The sequence below is a fragment of the Vipera berus genome (genome assembly GCF_964194415.1).
Source record: "Vipera berus genome assembly, chromosome: 5".
NCBI classification, from domain to species: domain Eukaryota; kingdom Metazoa; phylum Chordata; class Lepidosauria; order Squamata; family Viperidae; genus Vipera; species Vipera berus.
The window spans coordinates 3,481,970-3,499,265 of record NC_138207.1 but is presented as its reverse complement, the minus strand read 5'-3'; the positions used below and the strand labels follow the sequence as shown (position 1 = coordinate 3,499,265).

The window sequence follows — 17,296 nt, the reverse complement described above, 5'->3', positions numbered from 1 at the left end:
TGTGCAAACTGGATTGAGTAAACAATGGTTAACTTCGCCCTCGTATCTGCGAGAAAAGCAAAACATCGGATATTTGAAACCATTAAAATGATGAAACGAACTGGATTCTCAGTTGTTTTTCCAGACGTTGACTGTGTGACTATTCTTACAAAAAATAATTTCCCAAAACTGGGGTCCCTCAAACTAGGTTACAATATTACTATCCTGAGTGATGCTGAGTATACGACAAGTCAGAGACCTACATGAGTTTTTTTTTTCCTTTTTCCTTCCTTCCTTCCCTCCCTCCCTCTCTATATATTCTCCAAAGCCCCTGAAGGCAGGACAAGGAGCAACGGATGGAAACTAACTAAAGAGAGAAGCAACCTAGAACTAAGGAGAAATTTCCTGACAGTTGGAACAATTAACCAGTGGAACTCCTTGCCTCCAGAAACTGTGAATGCTCCAACACTGGAGATTTTTAAGAAGAGACTGGACAGCCCCTTTGTCTGAAACGGTCTAGGTTTTCCTTCCTGAGCAGGGGGCTGGACTGGATGACCTCCAAGGTCCCTTCCAACTTTTATTATTATTGATCATCGCACAGTCAGCCAGATGTTCAGACTGGATTTGGCATTTTTGTCTACCTATCGAGTCCTTACCAACGACCTGGGATAGGCAGATGTGGATGTTGGATGGTATCACAGATCTCGTCGCAGGATGGAAGCAGTTCCTAGTAAGGCCGGCTTTTGCAATTGACTAATGGCGAATTTGTCAGTGCCGATGATGGTGTCCAAGTGGTGCTCCAATTGTTTTGGGATTGCACCCAAGGCGCTTATGACTATTGGTACCACCCTTGCTTGCCTTTGCACAAATATTTCTATTTGTTAGTCTTTGTATTTTGTTATCTTCTCCAGTTCTTTCTCGTCTATTCTGTTGCCTCCAGGCACTGCCACATCCACTATCCAGACTTTTTTGTCTTTCTTATCGACAATTGTTCGGTCCAGGGTGTTATGTTGCAGGTGCTTGTCTGTTTGAATTCTGAAGACCCAGAGCAGTTTAACTCTTTTCATTTTCTATGACTTTCTCTATTTTATAATCCCACCAATTCTTGCTTACAGGCAAATAATAATAATAATAATAATAATAATAATAATAATAATAATAATAATAATAATAATAATAATAATAATAATAATAATAATAATAATAATTATTATTATTATTATTATTATTATTATTATTATTATTATTATTATTATTATTATTATTTGCTTTTGAGTAAACTGGCTTTGAACCCATGAGCAAAGAGTCAGAAACAAAATGGTGAAACCCAAATCAGCCCCTCCCACAAATTCTTCTGTCATTAGCAAAATGAACCAGTTTGGAAGATGATGGTCCTTTGAATAGTATTATTTTTCTGGAGAAATGCAAAATCGCTTCCTTTCAGAATGTGCTATACCTAGCCCTGTCCATCTGCTTTCTGCCACAGGGCATAGTATATGGGAGGTTTAGGACCTTACAATCTCACCAAGATTTAAAAAAAAATCATAAAGATTCAGGCTTACAAAATACAGCAGTTGGGAAACTTTTCCGCAGTTGAGCGGCGAATGAGTAATCACGTATTTTGTTGAAAAATATATTGTTGAAAAAAATACTGTGTTTGTAAAAACTGTAACATTTGCCTTCATTCGTGAAATGCCTGTTTATTTTGATTAATATATATATATATTGCAGTGTTGATCAACCTTAAACCAAACCCTGGCTTACTTTCAAATGGGTGAACTTCAGTTCCCAGAATTCCCCAGCCAGCAAGGCTGCTGGCTGGGGAATTCTGGGCATTGAAGTTCACCCATTTGAAAGTAGCCAGGGTTGAGAAACACCCATTTCAAAATGGCCAGGGTTGAGAAAGTGGCCAGGGTTGAGAAAGTTTCCAAAACATAGCAAAGGACAGAGTACCCACAACAGTGAGTAACTGCACATGTGTATCTTCATTAACAACATAGTAGAATTTCTTTACCACAAGAAGTCGTATTCGGGAACAGAATAAAGTGGATTTTTTTCCCTTAAAACACTAGCAACCGTTTCTATTTTCCTTCTTGAGCTTCAAGATTTCTAATCCTGCAGACGAGATTCCAGAACGAAGGAGACAATTTAAATAAAATTCAGAAAATCAGATCCGGGAAGAATGAGCATTGCACTGACATTCCTGTAATAGCCTTCGGAAAAAACCCCGCAACCTTTGGAAAAACGCAATGCTTCATCAAACTGTGAGCCTCAAAGAGGTCCAGTGGCTTTTATGAAGAGAATTTGCCTCTTGACGTGCTTCAGAATAGAAAGAAATGTTTCTTTGCTTCCCCATGAAACAAGCATGGTATGTGACAAGAGACAAACCAGCATCTTTTCTGCAAAAATGGCTCTGGAATAAAACTATCATTAAAAAAACACCAGCTTCTAGCTGCTTCCTTCATGGAGCTTGTGAGGATGCCCAAAGTTTGATTTATTTTTTTTACTTCCAGAAGGATAGGATAAGAAGAACGTGGAATCCATCAGAGAGACAACAAACTATGGACTGTTAAGTGTCCAGCCCCTCTGAGGCCTCTTCACATTTCCCGTTCGCTGCAATGTTGGTCAAAGCTATGGCTCCTTCTAAGTCTTGTAGGGCATCTACATTGAGAAGAAAAAAAAAGAGCGGAGTAGCGTAAGGCATCATAAAGAGACGCTCAAATTTATATGCACTCATTCTAGAACAATGTTTCTCCATTTTGGCCATTTTAAGATATGTGGACTTCGACTCCCAGAATTCCCCAGCCAGCATAGTTTAGTCTCTTGTAATCCCTTTCTCTGCACTCTCTTCATTTTAGGGGGTAAGAGAAAAAGAAACAGGCATGGCTGACTGCGGAATTCTGGGAGTCGAAGTCCACGTATTTTACAGTAATCCTGAGCTCATTGGCAAAAACATAAGATGGGCAGCCCTACAAATCTGATTAAGAAATAAAAATAAAAGAACATGAGTTTTCGCCTGATCAAGTAACTAAGCTTCAAACCACGCGGGTCTATTTTTCCAGTTAGCAGCACACTAAACCATGGCTTAACTTTTCTTTGAACAAACCATAATGGCCCATATCCCGCTGAATCAATGGTTGAGGTCACAACTTACCCTAAGCCGGAATCAGAGTTTAGGTTTTGTATTTATATACCATATTTTCCGGCGTATAAGACGACTGGGCGTATAAGACGACCCCCTACATTTCCTGTTAAATTATAGGGTTTGGGCTATACTCGCCGTATAAGACTACCCCTCTTCCAACGCACACCAAATAAAAATTAAAAAACATGAGATTTGATTTTAATATGGTAATTTTAATTCAAATGCTTATGACATGCAGGTACTTAGTAGGAAAACTGTCACTTATAAACATAAGGCTGTTTGTCATCAAACATGTAAATATAAAACAGTGCAAGTGGATTAAACTTTTCCTAATTCACTCTAAAGCTTTCCCTGCGCAGACCAAATGGGAGATCCGCTCCAGGTTTTCCAGCCAGCCCACCCAGTTCCTGAGTCAAATGTGTCCTTAGAGCTAAGCAGCTGCTCTGGCTGCTGCATTCCCCACCTGCCTTTCAAGTTGGGATAGACTGCAGCTGCTCTTCAACTTTAGAAGGAAAGACACCCAGACCCCAGCCTGTAAAAAATCACAGACTGCAGCTTCTTCTCCAATTGGTCCCGCTTTCCCTGCGCAGACCAAATGGGAGATCCGCTCCAGGTTTTCCAGCCAACCCTGTCCCTAAAGTTTCAGCACCAGGCGTATAAGACGACCCCTGACTTTTGAGAAGATTTTCATGGGTTAAAAGTCGTCTTATACGCCAGAAAATACAGTATTTGTCTTTTTTTAAAAAAAAATGAAACTTGATTGTGTATTTATGTTGTATGTTGTATCTAACTCCAAAACATCTAACACAACCTGACAAGATGGAAGCCAAGTAACAAACTGGTACTGATTCTGACCTGAATTCTGGTGAAACATCTCCACAAGTAATTTTATCTGTAAAATAGCCGAAAATCAATATTAGGAGGTCTCCAAAGGACTTATGTCATTCTCCTGGCCAGATTGAAATAAACCTCTGTGTACGTGAAAAAACGATTTGCTAGATGACACTGAATTAAACATAGTGGCAAAGAAAAAAATACATTTCATTTCCTATTGTAACCATTAGTAATAATGTTTTTTCTCCTTCCTCCTGAAAGAATTTATACACCACATTTTCAGTCCCATGATGTACAGTAGAGGCCCTCGTTGTGATGTCCCGTTGCCTGGAGGCGGTCCAGGTCTGGATGGGGAGAAACAGGCTTCGTCTCAATCCCGCCAAGACTGAGTGGCTGTGCATATCGGCATCTCGAGTCAACCAGACTATTCCATCTCTAACGATGTGGGGTGAGGTGTTACCCCCCGTTGATAGGGCTCGCAACTTGGGTGTCCTCCTGGATTCACGACTCAATTTTGAAGACCATATAGGAGCCGTGACCAGGGGGGCTTTTGCCCAGGTTCGCCTGGTGCGCCAGTTGCGACCCTATCTGGACCGAGATGCCCTACGCACAGTCACCCATGCGCTCGTGACCTCCCGTTTAGACTACTGCAACGCTCTCTACGTGGGGCTGCCCTTGAGGACCACTCGGAGGCTTCAGCTGGTGCAGAATGCGGCCGCGCGAGTCGTGATGGGGGTTTCCCGATACTCCCATGTAACACCTCTACTCCGCGAGCTGCATTGGCTCCCGGTTGCCCTCCGGGTGAGATTCAAGGTGCTGGTGGTGACCTATAAAGCCCTAAATGGCTTGGGTCCGGGATATCTGAGGGAACACCTGCTGCCGGCATCAAGCTCCCTTCGTCCTGTGCGCTCCCACAGGGAGGGTCTTCTCAGGGTGCCACCGGTAAGAGATTGCCGGCGGGTAACACCCAGGGATAGGGCCTTCTCAGTGGTGGCGCCTGCCCTTTGGAACCAGCTGCCCGTGGAGCTGAGGACTGCCCCCGACCTCCGTTCATTCCGCCGGGACCTGAAGACCTGGCTCTTCGAGCTCTCTGGCCCAGGCTGAGAATTTTAATTTTAGTTTTAATCTTAATTTTAACTGGGGTTTTACTTATGCAGGGATGAATATAATTTTTTAATCTGTTTTTAACTTTTGTATCTCTGTTTTTTAATCACCCTGTAAACCGCCCTGAGTCCTTCGGGAAAGGGCCGGTATATAAATGTAATAAAATAAAAATAAAATAAATAAATAAATCTGAGTTGGGCAGCTTTATAAATCTTGAAATAAATAAATGAACCAAATAACCCATTTATGGCTATGTGAACAGAATGGTCCGTTTCTTCCGTTTTCCCCCCTCCTTCATTCCACTTAATTTGCTTAATGGGTTTATGGTCCACAGATTAAAGCAGGCAGTCCTCCACATACAGCACAACTGAGTCCAAAATTTCCGTTGCTAAGTGAGACATTTGTTAAAGTGAGATTCGCCCCGTTTTATGGCCTTCCTTGCCACCGTCGTTAAGTGAATCACTGCAGTTATTTTACGTTAGTAACACGGTTATTAAGTGAATCCGGCTTCCCCCATTGATTTTGCTTGACAGAAGTTCGCAAAAGGGGATCACATGACCCCGGGGGAACACTGCGACCGTCATAAACAAGAGCCAGTTGCCAAGCGTTGGAATTTTGATCATGTGACCCCCACAGGGATGCTGCAATGGTACTAAGTGTGAAAAACAGCCAGAAGTCACTTTTTCCCCCAAATGCTGTTGTAACTCTGAGCGGTCACTAAATGAAGAGTTGTAAATTGAGGGCTACCTGTATCGCAATTCCAGAAAATGGGTTTGATTCCACAACCAGGTTAAGCCGGTGGTGGGAATGGAGGCAAAAGACGGCAATTCTTTTTGTAGGACTCAAGAGTTCCCCGGCCTTCTTACCTTCGTTTAACTTGGCAGCGGGGTGCAAATCCTCGTTCCTTCCGCCCCACGGAAGGCACCACGAGAAGGCGGCAGGCAGCTTCCGCCTCGGGATTTCAGCCCCATCTGCAAAATGTGAAATGAACAAGGTGAAATATCACGGTGCAAACCCACCGGCAGAAATAGCTACACAGGAAGTCCTCGACTTACGAGCACAGTTGGACCCCAAATTTCCACTGCTAAGCAAGCCACCTGCTAAGAGAATTTTTGCCCGACTTAACCTTTCTTGCCACCGTCGTTAAGTGAATCGCTGCATTTGCAAAGCTAGTCACGCCGAATGTAACTTCCCCATGGACTTTGCTTGTCATGAGGTCGCAAAAGGGGATCACGTGACCCCGGGGGGGGGGGAATGCTGTGGCCGTCATGAATACGAGTCAACTACAAAGTGTTTGAATTTTGATCGCATGACCATGGGGCTGCTGCAACAGTTGTAAAGTGTGAAAAACAGTCGTAAGTCCCTTTTTACATGTAGTCCTCGACTTACAATAGTTCATTTAATGACCGTTCCAAGTTACGGCTCTGAAAACAGTGACCTATGACCATTTTTCAGACTTAACGACCGTTGCAGCATCCCTGTGGTCACGTGATCAAAATTCAGACACTTGGCAACTGACTCATACTTACGACGGTCGCAGTGTCACGAGGCCACAGGATCCCCTTTTGCGACCTTCCGACAAGCCAAGTCAATGGGGAAGCCAGATTCACTTAACAACTGTGGCAAGAAAGGTTGTAAAATGGGGCAAAACTCACTTAACAAATGTCTCACTTAACAGCAGTGGTCGTAAGTCAAGGACTAACCTCTATTCACATCACACATTACGTATTACCTAAGTAATTTTTACCACAGTTGTTTGGCATCATAGAAACACCACACACGTATATGTTAGAGGCAGTCCTTGATTTACGGCCATTATGGAGCCCCAAATGTCAGTCACAAGTCAGGACAGTTGTAAGTCACAACTGTAAGGGACTGGCCTCATTTTATGACTTTTTTGGGTGGCGGTTGTTAAGCAAGCGCCATGATGGTAAAGGAACCCCACTGTTCACTGTTTTTTTGCCATTTTCCTGCCAAAAACACGGTAAATCACGGTCATGTGACCCCAGGCCAGTCACAAGCCCTAGAAATGCCATCATGTGAGTCACATGATGGGGCAGACATTGGAACTTTACATACAGGTTGTAAGTACAGGTGGTCCTCAACTTACGACCAGAATTGAGCCCAAAATTTACGTTGCTCAATGAGAAATTTTGTTGTGAGTTTTGTGCCCCATTTTACGATGTTTCTTGCCACATTTGTTAAGTGAATCACTGCAGTTGTTAAATGAGTAACACAGTTGTTAAGGGAATCTGACGTCCCCCTATTGACTTTGCTTGTCCGAAGGTCGCAAATGGTGATCGCATGACCTCGGGGGACGCTGCGACCATCATAAATACGAGTCAGTTGCCCAGCGTCTGAATTTTGATCGTGTGACCATGGAGATGCTGCAACGGTCGTTAAGTGTGAAAAAGGTTGTAAGTCACTTTTTTCAGTACTGTTGTAACTTTGAACGGTTACTAAGCAAACTTTTGTAACTTGAGGACTACCAGTACACAGGGTCCTTGTCTCGGTCCACACAATCCCCCGAATCATCAACAGTCTGGGTTCACACAACAAAGGTTAAGCCACGAAAAATCAAACCATGGTTAATGCTAATAAAGTTCCTCTTATTGTCTGAATGATCTGCTAAGTGGCCAAAACTGCCATGCTGAAGCATGTTGTATGCACCGGGTTGTTGTATTCACACACAGCAGGAGTGGGCAACCTTGACTCTTTTATGACTGGTGGACTTCAGCTCCCAGAATTCCTGAGCCAGCCATGGTGAGGGGAAAAGGGAAAGGCTTCCAAGCTAAGCCATGCTGGCTCAGGAATTCTGGGAATTGAAGTCCACGAGTTATGAAGGGCCCAAAGTTTCCCCCATGCTGGCTCAGGAATTCTGGGAGTTGAAGGCCACGAGTCATGGAGGGGCCATAGTTCCCCCACGCTGGCTGAGGAATTCTGGGAGTTGAAGTCCGCAAGTCATGAAGGGGCCATAGTTTCCCCCATGCTGACTCAGGAATTCTGGGAGTTGAAGTCCACAAGCAATAAAAGAGCCAAGGTTGCCTACCCCCTGGGCTAGAGTCACAATAAGCCAAATCACAAAAAAGACATTCTGTCTGGATTTAAAGTGCAAATCCTGAGTTTGGCTTCATCCAAATTTGACGAGGAAGTTACTTTGTCTTATTTTAACAGACATACTGCGTCATGGACACTCTGAGTGCAGTGGATTATGGGACTGAGAATTCTGCAGGCTCAAAAACAACATTTCTCAGACTTGGCCCCTAGAACAGGGGTCTGAGAACTTGGTGACTTTAAGACTTGAGGACTTCGACTCCCAGAATTCCCCAGCCAGCATGGGTGACTTTGTGCCGTGGCTGGCTGGGGAATTCTGGGCATCAAAGTCCACAAGTCTTAAAAGTCACTCCCTACCCTAGATGTCTGGACTTCAACTCCCAGAATTCCCCAGCCAGACACGGCCCGAAGTCACCCAGCTAGCTAATGCTTAATCCATGGCTTATTTAACCATGGTTAATGACCACCACACAACACACTGAAAACAAGCCGACGTTTTGACCCATGACATCTAGCCGACCTATGAATGACTCCACAAAGATCCGCACTTTAAAGGTTTTCCACCCCTAACTAGGACTGTCCTTTTTCTTGCAAGAAACATTTTTTTTAAAAAAAAAGTTTAAACCTGCATCCTGAACGTTAATTGGGCCACCTGCATTCTCAGGTACGTGAAAATGCACCGTCAAGGAATTTCGCCCCCAATCTGGGCTCGTGTCTCTCTCTCTTTCTGTCTCTCTCTCTTTCTGTCTTTCTCATTCTATCTCTCTTTATCTCTCATTCTCTATCACTCTCTATTAACCTAGAACTAAGGAGAAGCAACCTAGAACTAAGGAGAAACTTCCTGACAGTTAGAACAATTAACCAGCAGAACTCCTTGCCTCCAGAAGCTGTGAATGCTCCAACACAGGAACTTTTTAAGAAGAGACTGGACAGCCGTTTGTCCGAAATGGTGTAGGGTAGGGGTAGGCAACCTCGGCTCTTTTATGATTCATGGACTTCAACTCCCAGAATTCCTGAGCCAGCATGGCTGGCTCAGGAATTCTGGGAGTTGAAGTCCATGAGTCATAAAAGAGCCGAGGTTGCCTACCCCTGGTATAGGGTTTCCTGCCTGAGCAGGGGGTTGGACTACATGACCTCCAAGGTCCCTTCCAACATTATTTATTATTATTATTATTGACTTAGTTCGGAGGGGACCAAGCTTTGAAAAAAAGGAGGTTGGACTAGATGATGATGATGATGATGATGATGATGATGATGATGATGATGATGATGATTATTATTATTATTATTATTATTATTATTATTATTGTTATTATTGTTATTATTATTAATTTTATTTGTATACCGCCCTTCTCCCGAAGGACTCAGGGCGGTGAACAGGGCAGTCAGTATATGTTAAAAGACAAAATACAAAAATGAAAAGAGATTAAACAAAATGCCCACCACTCTTACAATAAGTTAAAACGCATTAAAAGCAAGTTAAAACACATTAATAAAACCCAACCCCATCCCATCAGGCCAGGCCAGCTTGTTCGAAGAGGTAAGTCTTTAGATCGCGCCGGAAGGATGACCTCCAAGGTCCCTCCCAACCTCCTCCTCCTTTTTCTACTACTACTACTACTACTATTATTATTAATTATTAATTATTATTATTAATTATTATTATTATTATTATTCTTGTCCTGCCTTCAGGTGCTATTCTCCAAAGCACCTGAAGGCAGGACAAGAAGCAACGGATGGAAACTCATCAAGGAGAGAAGCAACCTAGAACTAAAGAGGAATTTCCTGACAGTTAGAACAATTATTTATTTTATTTATTTATTTATTTATTTGTTTTTTTATACCGCCCTTCTCCCGAGGGACTCGGGGCGGTGTACAGAGCAAGGTAGGTATACAGTTAGACAATAGTAAAAAACAATAGTAAAAATAAATGAAACCCCTATTAAGAGCTATCAGGCCAGGCCGGACTGCTGGAACAGGTAAGTTTTTAAGTCGCGCCGGAAGGTGCGAAGGTCGGGGGCCATCCGGATTTCGGTAGGCAAGCAGTTCCAGAGGGCTGGCGCACCCACTGAGAATGCCCTCCCCCTGGGGGCCACCAGCCGACATTCCTTGAGCGGTGGCACCCTGAGGAGGCCCTCTCTGTGGGAGCGCACAGGACGGAGGGGTGTTGACGTTGGCAGAAGGTGCTCCCGTAGGTAATCCGGACCCATGCCATGTAGGGCTTTGTATGTCATTGTTAGCACCTTGAATTTTACTCGGAAGGCAACCGGAAGCCAGTGCAGCTCACGGAGGAGAGGTGTGATATGGGCGTATCGGGAGGCCCCCAAAAGTGTTCGTGCAGGGAAGCTTCCGAGTGGCTCTCAAGGGCAGCCCCATGTAGAGAGCGTTACAGTAGTGGAACTCCTTGCCTCCAGAAGCTGTGAGTGCTCCAACACTGGAAGTTTTTAAGAAAAGACTGGACAGCCATTTGTCTGAAATGGTATAGGGTTTCCTGCCTGAGCAGGGGGTTGGGCTAGATGACCTCCAAGGTCCCTTCCAACTTTATATTATTATTATTATTATTATTATTATTATTATTATTAGCTTACTGCTAAGCTTGTAAGCCGCCCTGAGTCTTCGGAGAAGGGCGGGATATAAATGGAATTAAAATATTATTATTATTATTATTATTATTATTATTATTATTATTATTATTATTATTATTATTATTATTATTATTATTATTATTATTATTATTATTATTATTATTTATTATTATTATTATTTATTATCTTCCTCTCTCTTTTCTTTCTCTTTTATCTCTCATTCTCTATCACTCTTCCTCTCTCCCTCTCTCTCCCTCTCTCTCACTCACTCACACACACACACACACAAACACACACAAACACAACAAACATCCTTTTCTCCTCCGGGGCGCCTTGCCCCAAGTTCCGGCGTCGCCTGGGCAAAGCGACTCCCCGCGCCCTTCCTTCCCAGCCGTCTTTTGCAAGAGGGGCGCCCGCGGGCGCCTCGCCCGTCCGCACCTGCCCGCAGCTTCAGGGCGGCTCGCAGCGCTCGGCAGGCGGCTTCCCGGGCCGCCTGGGCCTCCCCCGGCCGGTAAGTGACGGCCTGCAGCGTGTCCGGCAGGCCGGCAGACGGCGGGCGGCGCCCACCCCGGCGGAAGACCTCCCGCAGCAGCGCCTCCAGCTGCAGCCGCGCCGCCTCCTCCTCCTCCGACGACGCCTCCTCCTCCGGCGGCGGCAGCAGCAGCACCACGCCGACCACGGCCGGCGGCGGCGCGGAGGGCAGCCGGGCGCGCAGGTCGCGGAGGATCTCGCGCAGGCGGCGCCTCTCCCGCGCCCAGCCCGGCGGCTCCAGCGAGGCGGCGCGGAAGAGCGCCAAGAGCAGCGCGCAGCCCCGCCACGGAGGCAGCCACCCGCCGCCGCCGCGCAGCCGAGCCCGCCGCTGCCGCTGCCGCCAGCCCGCCGCTTCTGGGCTCTCCTCCTCCAACTCCTCCGGCGGCGGCGGCGGCGGCTCGGCCAGCAGGTCGCGGGCGAAGCTCTCCAGCTCGGCCGGCCGCGCCTCGCCCGCCAGCAGCAGCGGCGCCCGCCCGCCCGCCCGCGCCAGCAGCGCCCGCAGGTCCCGAGGCGCCTCCGGCTGCATGGCCGCCGCCGCCGCTGCCCCTTTGCCCTCCGCCGCCGCCGCCGCCCGGCGCTTTTCTACCCCCGCGGCAGGCGCCGCCTCCGGGGGCAGGAGCCAGGCCCAGCTAGCGCTGTTGCTGCTGCTGCTGCTGCCGAGCAAGGAGCCCATCATCCTGAGCCGGCAGGGAATATACCCCCCCCTGGGTGGGCGACGGGTTGGGGAAGGTCTGTGGCCGCGCTGGCTTGCAAAGGAGGGGTGGCAAGTCAACATAGGTAGAGAAAAGAGATGTTGGAAGAGAGGATAGGATAGAACAGAAATAGAATAGAAGAAGAAATGGAATGGAATAGAATAGAATATGGAAGAATAGAATAGAATAGAACAGAATAGAGAATAGAATAGAATAGAATAGAAAGAATAGAATAGAATAGAAAGAATACAATAGAATAGAATAGAATAGAACAGAACAGAATAGAGAATAGAATAGAATAGAATAGAAAGAATACAATAGAATAGAAAGAATACAATAGAATAGAATAGAATAGAACAGAATAGAGAATAGAATAGAACAGAACAGAATAGAATAGAAAATATGGAATAGGATAGAATAGAATAGAATGGAATAGGATAGGATAGGATAGAATAGAATAGAACAGAATGAATAGAATAGAATACAGAATAGAATAGGATAGAATAGAATAGAATAGAACAGAATGAATAGAATAGAATACAGAATAGAATAGAATAGAATAGAATAGAAAATATGGAATAGGATAGAATAGAATAGAATAGAACAGAACAGAATGAATAGAATAGAATACAGAATAGAATAGAATAGAAAATATGGAATAGGGTAGAATAGAATAGAACAGAACAGAATGAATAGAATAGAATACAGAATAGAATAGAATAGAAAATATGGAATAGGGTAGAATAGAATAGAACAGAACAGAACAGAATGAATAGAATAGAATACAGAATAGAATAGAATAGAAAATATGGAATAGGATAGAATAGAATAGAATAGAATAGAATAATAAAAGGAACAGAATGGAATGGAATACTGGAAGAGGAGAGATATTGCAATATAGGATAGGATAGGGCGATAGGCTATAATAGGATAGGAGAGAAGAGAAATAGAATAGAATGCAGGATAGGATAGGATAGGAATATTAAAAAAGGAATAGAATAGAAAAAAAATGGAGTAGAATAGAATAAGGAACAGAATAGAATTGCATAATAAAAGGAATGGAATAGAAGACAGACTAAAGGGAATAAAAAGAATGGAATGGAATACAGAATAAAAAGGATGGGATGGGATAGAAGTCCTTCGGAAATAGGGCAGTATAGAAATTTAAGTAAATAAATAATTAAATAAATAGAAGAATAGAATAGGAGAATAAAAGGAATGGGATGGAGACGCACCTACAAGAACACATTCACTCTGGAAACAAGGTGGCATTCCCGTCTTGTCTCTGCCTGGGATTTCCTGGTGGTCTCCTGTCCAAGCGCTAAGCAGACGGAGCTGCTGTGCTCAGCCAACCCTGCCATGCCATGCCGTCCTTGTGTCACTGGGGCTGCGGAAAGAAAGACCAGCAGGTCCAGTTCCATGCTGGGAGCAAATAAAACGGAGGCTAAGCTGCCGGAAAGGAAAAGAAAATTGGAGGCTGCTTAGATTAGAAAGCAAGTTCCAGTTTATGGATGAGCAGAACCACCAGCTGGATGAAGTTCTGGGCCAGCTGACCAAGTGGAGTTGAGAGGGGGATGGATCTTTACAAGGCGCTAAGGCTTTTGAAGTGGAAATGTTCGTGGGTTGTGCAATGAGCCAGGCTTTTGTGCCTTTTGCTGGTCTGAAGAGGGTGCAGGATTCATCCTATTTATTATGTCCTGTTTATTTTATTTATTTATTTATTTATTTATTTAAATAAATAAATAAGGACTCAGGGCGGTTTACAGGGTGATTAAAACAAAAAATACAAAAGTTAAAAACAGATTAAAAAAAATTTATATCCGTCCCTGAACAAATAAAACCCCAGTTAAAATTAAAATTAAAATTCTCAGCCTGGACCAGAGATCTCGAAGTTCTTAGATTTTGGGCGGGGGAATGCAAATTCTGAACCCCAGCAAGCTGTGGGGGCTGAAGGCCTTTTGCTTATGAATGTTGTTGTCAGCTGCGAAGTCGTGTCCGACCCATTGCGACCCCATGGACGACGTTCCTCCAGGCCTTCCTGTCCTCTACCATCTTCTGGAGTCCATTTAAGCTCACGCCTACTGCTTCAGTGACTCCATCCAGCCACCACCTTCTCCGTCGTCCCCTTCTTCTCTTGCCCTCCACCTTTCCCAGCATGAGGCTCTTCTCCAGTGAGTCCTTCCTTCTCATTAGGTGGCCAAAGGATTTGAGTTTTAGCTTCAGGATCTGGCCTTCTAAAGAGCAGTCAGGGTTGATCTCCTCTAGGACCGACCGGTTTGATCGCCTTGCAGTCCAAGGGACTCGCAGGAGTCTTCTCCAGCACCAGAGTTCAAAGGCCTCAATTCTTTGGCGCTTGGCCTTTCTTATGGTCCAACTTTCACAGCCATACATTGCAACTGGGAAGACCATAGCCTTGACTATACGCACTTTTGTTAGCAGGGTGATGTCTCTGCTTTTTAGTGTGCTGTCTAGAATGGTGTGCCTCAAATCTGCATTTCCAAACGCCAGCCTCCTGAGTTTAAGCTTGGGGCAGGCCACTGGTTTCTCCCTTTTAAAGATTTTTCTCCATTATTCCTTTGTGGAAATATAATATTTTTTTTAATATCCGCCAAAATATTTGTTTCTCTAGGAGGGTGGGTGGGTGGGTAAGGGGCTGACTTTCTACAGGGTATAGTACTCCCAGGGTACAGTGTGCATGTGCAGAGTAGTGGTCTGGAAGGGACGTGGCATTCCCATCTTGTCCGTCCCTGGGATTAACTGGTGGTCTCCTGTCCAAGCACTAAGCATCCTGAACTTGGTGCGCAAGGAACTCAGCCAATCCTGCCCTGCAATCCCTTCTGGGGGCGGGGGTCATGCCACTCGCAGGATTCAGCAGGCACACATGTGCGCGTGCACACACACACACACACACAGCAAAAGCTCACACCCTAGACAAAACCTGCAGGTGAGAAGGGTGTGCTGACCCCAGGCATCACACAGCCTGCCTTTCTTTGTGCGGAGCTGGCCAAGATTCGCCATTTTGAGGTCCAGGAACCTGGCGCTTGTAAGCCTCGGGATTCTAAATCGTGGTCTCTGTGACCCAGAAGAGTGGCCGATCCGGGTTCAAAGACAGGTTTGTTTTGGGGAAGGGCATGCAACAGAGGAGTAAGAACTGAGGGCCTCTTTACCCTTTGGGGCAATAAGCTGACTTTGTAATAATGCCGCTTGGGGGGGAGGCGAAAGCCCTAATAAGCAGGCATGTACATAGAATGAAGGCTATTGCTAAGCACATTGATTTGTGCTTTAAATTGTAAGCCGCCCTGAGTCTTCGGAGAAGGGCGGGATATAAATGGGATTAAAAAAAATGGCACCAAAACAGCCTTTCTCTCTCTCTCTCTCTCTTCCCCCCCCCACCTGGAGTTCCCGGCAGAATTTTTTGCAGAACAGACTGAGCTAACATGTTGCCTAAACAAATATAGCCTTTAGCACTTCCTTCTCATATATCCTTTATTTTTTCTTTTTTGCAAAGGTTTCCTTCCCCATTCCAAAAATCTAGCCTGCCCCTCTTTGTCTCTGCTGCCCAAAAAAAGGAGAAGGGGGGGGATTAAAACTGTAGCCTGACCCACATCGTCCTTAAAACCCAGTGAAATGAGCATTCATCCCAGAATCGTAGCCACAAAAAATAAAATGCTGGTTTCTGCAAGCCAAATGTCGGCCTGGGCAGACAGCCCTGCATTTGGGGTAGGTAGGGTGTCTGACCCAGCCAATGAGCTTCCTTAGGATCTATTCTCTCTCTGAACAAGATCCGGGGCAGGCCTGGCTGAGAAATGATCTTTTGCCGCCCCGCTTCCTTTCGGTCCTGATCCGAAGCCTCAGATACAGTGAAATCCTTGGATCAGCTTTACAAAGGAATACAATCGGCAATCCGCTGGATTCCTTTCCAAAATGCAGCATGGATTTTTATTTTTAAAACGTGGCACGACTTAAACGTTGCATGCAACGTGCCTTAACGTGAAGCAGGGGTGTCCAACCGGGGCAACTTTTTAAGACCTATGGGCTTCAGCTCCCAGAATTCCCCAGCCAGGCTGGCTGGGGAATTCTGGGAGTTGAAGTCCACAGGTCTTAAAAAGTTGCCCAGGTTGGGTATCCTGGTGTATTCTCAAGCATTAGTTCCTCGGGACCTCGTAGCTACATCTTCCTCTCTTGCAGAAAAGGAGAGTTTTAAACCAGCTGCGTCTGCAGGGATGGTGAAAAAAGTCAAGATGGATGCCACAAAGGTCTGGGCCGAACCTTGGCCTGTTTTTACACTATAGTTGAAGACCAAAGGATCAAAAAGGGGGGAACGCTATCCTTCTCCCCCAATCCCCAAATTCACACAGTACTGAGTAGGGGGATGCTTTTAAAAACTCCCATTTTTATTTTAATCTTTAACACCAACCTTGACACCAACCCGCTTTGCTTCCAAGGGGCAGATAACCAAATAGCCCAGGTGAACGTAACCAGCAAGGTCCACCCAAAATCTATTTACCTTTCTTTATTGATTAACTGCCCAAAGCTCAGTTACTGGGCAGCCTTATCGACTTACAGACACCCACCCGCAACAGTATCGTGGGTTGTGTAGCAGGTACCTAGCAGATCAGGTGATGGGCTTTATTTTGGCTAAGTCTTTTCTGTGCTCCTTGTTGTTGTTGTTAGTTGTGAAGTCGTGTCCGACCCATCGCGACCCTATGGACAACGTTCCTCCAGGCCTTCCTGTCCTCTACCATCTTCTGGAGTCCATTTAGGCTCACACCTACTGCTTCAGTGACTCCATCCAGCCATCTCATTCTCCGTCATCCCCTTCTTCTCTTGCCCTCAACCTTTCCCAGCATTAGGCTCTTCTCCAGTGAGTCCTTCCTTCTCATTAGGTGGCCAAAGGATTTGAGTTTTAGCTTCAGGATCTAGCCTTCTAAAGAGCAGTCAGGGTTGATCTCCTCTAGGACTGACCTGTTTGATCGCCTTGCAGTCCAAGGGACTCGCAGGAGTCTTCTCCAGCACCAGAGTTCAAAGGCCTCAATTCTTTGGCGCTCAGCCTTTCTTATGGCCCAACTTTCACAGCCATACATTGCAACTGGGAAGACCATAGCCTTGACTATACGCACTTTTGTTGACAGGGTGATGTCTCTGCTTTTAGTGTGCTGTCTAGATTTGCCATGGCTTTCCTCCCCAGGAGCAAGCGTCTTTTAATTTCTTGGCTGCAGTCCCCATCTGCAGTGATCTTGGAGCCCAGGAAAATAAAATCTGTCAAGACGCTGAGCTTGTCGATCAAATGGTCGGCAGTTTGGCGGGTCGAATCCCGAGTGCCGCGTAACAGAGTGAGCGCCTGTTACTCGTCCCAGATTCTGCCAACCTAG

At 45.4% G+C, this 17,296-nt stretch overlaps 1 protein-coding gene across 1 annotated transcript; it reads right to left on the bottom strand.

Moving 5' to 3' along the window:
• Positions 1–1,722: 1,722 nt before the first annotated feature.
• LOC308669330 (uncharacterized protein C2orf72 homolog) lies at positions 1,723–11,908 on the bottom strand (the record flags this gene model as incomplete). The annotated part of the gene is made up of 3 exons (XM_081329966.1): positions 1,723–2,640; positions 5,929–6,033; positions 11,140–11,908. The coding sequence occupies 3 exons, from the start codon at positions 11,906–11,908 to the stop codon at positions 2,549–2,551; spliced, it is 966 nt and encodes a 321-aa protein (XP_081186092.1). The 3' UTR covers positions 1,723–2,548.
• Positions 11,909–17,296: the final 5,388 nt, after the last annotated feature.